We start from the raw sequence: 4,582 nt of genomic DNA on the forward strand, positions 1-4,582 counted from the left end.
TTAACATTCGGATCAAATAAATTTTTTTTACTCAAAAATCGGTTCTAACCACACTGCAAAATATCCTATTAGGAATTGGGTACAACTTAGTTTTGTCTGAAAAAATAGTGTTTCCTGACGTACACGCCAATAGCATAGGGTCCACCATAGGAGGTGGGACACTCAAATAGCTACACACTTCTGCCGCCATCTTGTTCTCTGCCACCGTGAGATCCACTGCACCTGCCTTAGATTTGTTCGGAGGAAAGGGAAGAGAAAATCAAAATCACATTTTTTATCACAAAATTTTCAGATCAAATAGAAAAGGGACTGATTTGAAGAAGAAGAAGAAGAAGAAGTTTTATTATGGCAAAAGCTGAAAGGTTCGTGGAAGCGGATAATGCAGAAGCTATTATTACCAGAATTGAACACAAATCCCGCAAGATCGAAAGCTTACTCAAGCAGTACAAATGCCTATCTTCCTTATTCTTTTGTTTTTCTATAAAAAAAAGTTTCTTATTTTGTTTCCATTTGCGATGAATGAAATGGTTAGAATATGAAAATAGGAAATTTTCCCTTCGATGAAATTTCAGGTATAAACCTGTGGAAGCACTTAAAACTGCTCTGGAAGGCACGTATGCCATGACTGGTGATGAGCGTTGCAAGGTTTTTAATTTCTCCCATTATCTCTCTTTATATTGCTTCTCAATTTTTTAGGGGAAATGATTTAGGGTGTTGAGGAGGATTTTTGTGGCAATGGAAGTTTTCTAAGTTCTGGAATCACAGCATATTCTATCTATGTGTCATATTTGTGCTGAATGCACACATTTGATTTGATGAGGAACAAGAATAGTATTCTATTTTTTTGGTATCTTTTAAGCTGAATTCAACTACCAAATAGGGTAGATGCAGTTCCATTGTTTGATTGATTCATGTTGTTGCCTGGTGCAAAAAGACTTGCTTCTTGTTGTAATTAGAGTTTACTTGCAGTTAAGGAGCTTCTAGTTTGTTAAAATCACAACATATTTTCTTGTGCTTTCGAATTTTCTTTTGGCAGTCAGCACACTGGATTGTGGTACATAGGGCTATAATGGCTATAAAGGATGTGGATGGGATGCTTTCTTCATTGGATCCTGAGTACTATGATATACTAATGAAGTGAGTGCTGAAGCATTTTGTTTCAGTTCATTCTATGATTCTAATATGATGTTAGTTTTACTTTGATAGTTTCCCATTCTTTGAGCATACATTTAAATTTACTTGGACTATGTTGAATTTCAGCAGTATATATAGTTACTTAGTGATTAATATAGTTTTGTTCCTCCACTTCACCTATAGATCCCAATCCCAAAGGCACAAGTGTATTTCCATTTCCTTTTGCTTTTCCAGCTCACATATAGATCCTATATGTGGATTGCGCTATTCAAATCTTAATTGGAAATGCATAACTTAGCTAGAAATCGGAATATGCAACTATAATGAATATAAATAATTTTCTTACCTTTTTAAGAGACGGGGTGCTATTCATATAAGCAGATAACCTAGATATGATTACACGAATAGCTTTCCAAGTGATGCTAATATTGGGAAGGTAACAATTCTGGATTCAACAATTTTTTGTTCTGGAATCTGGAATGTTTTGTGCTGGCTTTGTAAATTAACCATCAATCCCAACTACAGGTCTACAAGGTTGGAAATTCGAACTCAAATGCTAAATCTTCCCTTTTTTTTTCTATGCTCAATATCCTTTGTAATTACATTAACCACAAGAGCTGCATCTAGAGTTCCTTTCTTTTCTGCTTGTCTCTTAGTTATCTAGCCTTGTCGGCTGTAGCTTATCCACATCAACAGGATTCCAATACAACCCATCTATATAATTATGGGAACTGGGAAGGCATCACCTCATGGTAGAGAAATAAAAGCATATTGATATTCAAAGCAATGGACTCTTGAGTCTCTCTCTCCACCCTATTATTAATTATCTCTATTCCCAATCTTGCATTGGTGCCTCTCTCTCTCTCCACCCTATTATTAATCACCCCTTTATCATCTTCAGTCTGAATCTTCTTTACCTTGTTGTACATAAAGTATCCCATTCTCAGCATCCAACCTCCAACCTACTTAAGGCACCCAATTTGTAAGTTTTAATCCCTTTCATCTCCTTTTCATCTTCAAAGAACTTTTATAAGGTTGAATCATTCACTCATGCAATCTTCTACAGGTTGAGTTGCAGGAAGTGAGATATAATACATTAGCTTAAAATTTCAGTCAAGGATTTTGGCCTACATCATCAAAGTTTTTCTTGATTTGGACTGTTTGGTTAGCCATCTTAACAGTTTCGGTCGTGGCTCGGGGATGAGTAGTTTGATGAGATTGACATGATAGGTTTATAAGTCAGTAATCTAGATTAAATAAGAACCTCTTAAGAAAACAACATCTCTAGAGAAAGTAATTTTTTTTTTTTTTTTTTTTTTTTTTTTTTTTTTTTTTTTTTTTTTTTTTTTTTTTTTTTTTTTTTTTTTTTTTTTTTTTTTTTTTTGAAAAGTACTTTTATATATATACCAAACGGTAAACCAACCAAAGAGGCACTTAAGATGCTCTTATTCACTACAGGTACTTATATAGAGGCTTAGCTACCGGAGATCGTCCCACATGTGACCAATGTCTCCGGATTCATGAAAAGTTGACAGAGAAAGCAGGACTCGGTTGCATTCTACGCTTCCTAACTGATACTGTAAATACTGTTTGATCGCTGGACTATCTTTTTCTTTTTTTGTTTTTGTTTTGAGTTCCCTTGTATGCATTTGCAAGACCACAGAATCAATGTAGTACAATATATTGATGTTGAATTTTAGACTCATTTGAAATGTTTGCCCTGCAATGTTTCTAAGTCTTCAAATCTCTTGAGAAATTTGAATTTGCGAAAGGGTATATATTATTTTTGGATTAAGTTCTTCTGAATAGAATAAGTTGATAAAGTGAGAAAGTGAGACTAATCACTCTTAAATCAAGATTGTGTGACTCACACATAATAAAAATTACATTTTTAATAGTAATTAACACTTTATTTTATTACTTTACAAATCTCTTCACTTTAGATGATTTTTTCTATTGTTTTTACATAAACGACAAGAGTGAATTTTGCAATGGCTTCACACTTATATTATAGATGTAACCAATATTCGGGCTTCTTAACTTTAAAACTATGCATTACTTGATTAATTATATTTGTTAAACAAAGGGATATACTCTTAATTTAGTATTATGGTATAAATTTTGGATGCAACATCAAGTCCACAAGCTAAAACATGTATACACACTATTATGTTTCATCATATTCCCATCACGTTGTATAGGAAAATTTTTCTACATCAAACACTTATCATTCTATAAAATATCAAGTTGTAACTTACATATCCTGTCAAACCAAAAAAAAAAGGTTGTAACTCACATAGAGTAGTGTTGATGTTTCTATCCACACAATTTTATGATTAATTTGCCGCCGGGCTAGTAAATTAAGGATGAAACCAAAGCTTTGCAGCCTCTTTTGCTCAGACTATTATCGTTTATCATCTTGTGTGTAGGCTAGCTAATTCACTAGAATAAGCAAGAGTTAAATTTGCCACTAAACATTGCTTCTTATGACAGAAAAATTCTCATCTTGCATGATAATTTTCACTAAAGTCAAATTAAACTATTATCTTTTACTTCACCAATTTATGGTGACTGTTAATTGACACTTGGCATAACACCAAGGTAATAATTAAGAAAAATGAAGCAACAGTTTAGGATAACATGATTTTGCAAGAAAAATTGAGAATGAATCTGAGGCCACAATAAAATTAAAGATTTAGTTAACATGTGTTCTGAAATTACATATTAAGGTTATTAATGGAGAAATTTTCTTATAAAAAACATAAAAAAGTAAATTTTTAATACATATGTTTTGCATTTATTAAAGTAAAATGTTCAAAATTTTCTATTTACAGTAATAGTAATTTTAGTATGTATTCTTAGAGCATATAATAGTTAACTCCTAAAATTAACATAGTAATGAACATTGATTTTGTAATTTGGTCAAAAAACACAAGAATGCAACTACTACATTTGGTTGCTTCGTTGTTCAAACAAGAAAAAAACAAAGTTTGATGCACATGCTAAAAAAAACCTATAAAAAAATAGAAAATAAAAATTCAATGCAACAACTGTTAGTAGTGGTAACCATTGACCTTTATTTACTTGTTTTGTCAACTCTTCTAAGTGGCATCAGTAGTAACCCACATTCAAATAGATAATGAACAATTGAACAGAACCATCTACAGTTTGAGTCCCACAATAATATCTGACCCCATGTTCAAGAATGGTGAATTAGAGACCATAAAGTATGGGGAATCTGAACAAAAGTTGGACAAAATCATTTGTAATGGAGACCACAGTCATTTTGGACATGAGATTCCCTTAATTGTCCCCTCAAAATCTGCACAAAATCCCACCTTTCCATGAGCAAGTGGTATTAAAGAATCTTTGAGAAATACCAAAACAGATTTGGATTCTTTTTTTCCCTTCATCTTTTCAAGGCTAACAAAAAAAACTTTTCAGCATA

At 32.5% G+C, this 4,582-nt stretch overlaps 1 protein-coding gene across 1 annotated transcript; it reads left to right on the forward strand.

Moving 5' to 3' along the window:
- Nucleotides 1–89: 89 nt before the first annotated feature.
- On the forward strand, nt 90–2,869 carry LOC107473186 (actin-related protein 2/3 complex subunit 5A). Its single transcript, XM_016092736.3, has 4 exons — nt 90–443; nt 573–645; nt 1,037–1,137; nt 2,593–2,869. The coding sequence occupies exons 1-4, from the start codon at nt 346–348 to the stop codon at nt 2,726–2,728; spliced, it is 408 nt and encodes a 135-aa protein (XP_015948222.1). The 5' UTR covers nt 90–345; the 3' UTR covers nt 2,729–2,869.
- The last annotated feature ends 1,713 nt before the right edge of the window (nt 2,870–4,582 follow it).

This window comes from Arachis duranensis, chromosome 2, assembly GCF_000817695.3.
Source record: "Arachis duranensis cultivar V14167 chromosome 2, aradu.V14167.gnm2.J7QH, whole genome shotgun sequence".
Classification (NCBI taxonomy): Eukaryota; Viridiplantae; Streptophyta; class Magnoliopsida; order Fabales; family Fabaceae; genus Arachis; species Arachis duranensis.

What these genes read in the sequence shown, in the direction of transcription:
- LOC107473186 (XM_016092736.3), top strand. Translation starts at nt 346, where the DNA reads ATGGCAAAAGCTGAAAGGTTCGTGGAAGCGGATAATGCAGAAGCTATT. An exon ending in ATCGAAAGCTTACTCAAGCA is followed by an intron (nt 444 to 572) that starts GTACAAATGCCT and finishes ATGAAATTTCAG; the next exon opens with GTATAAACCTGTGGAAGCAC. An exon ending in TACTATGATATACTAATGAA is followed by an intron (nt 1,138 to 2,592) that starts GTGAGTGCTGAA and finishes TATTCACTACAG; the next exon opens with GTACTTATATAGAGGCTTAG.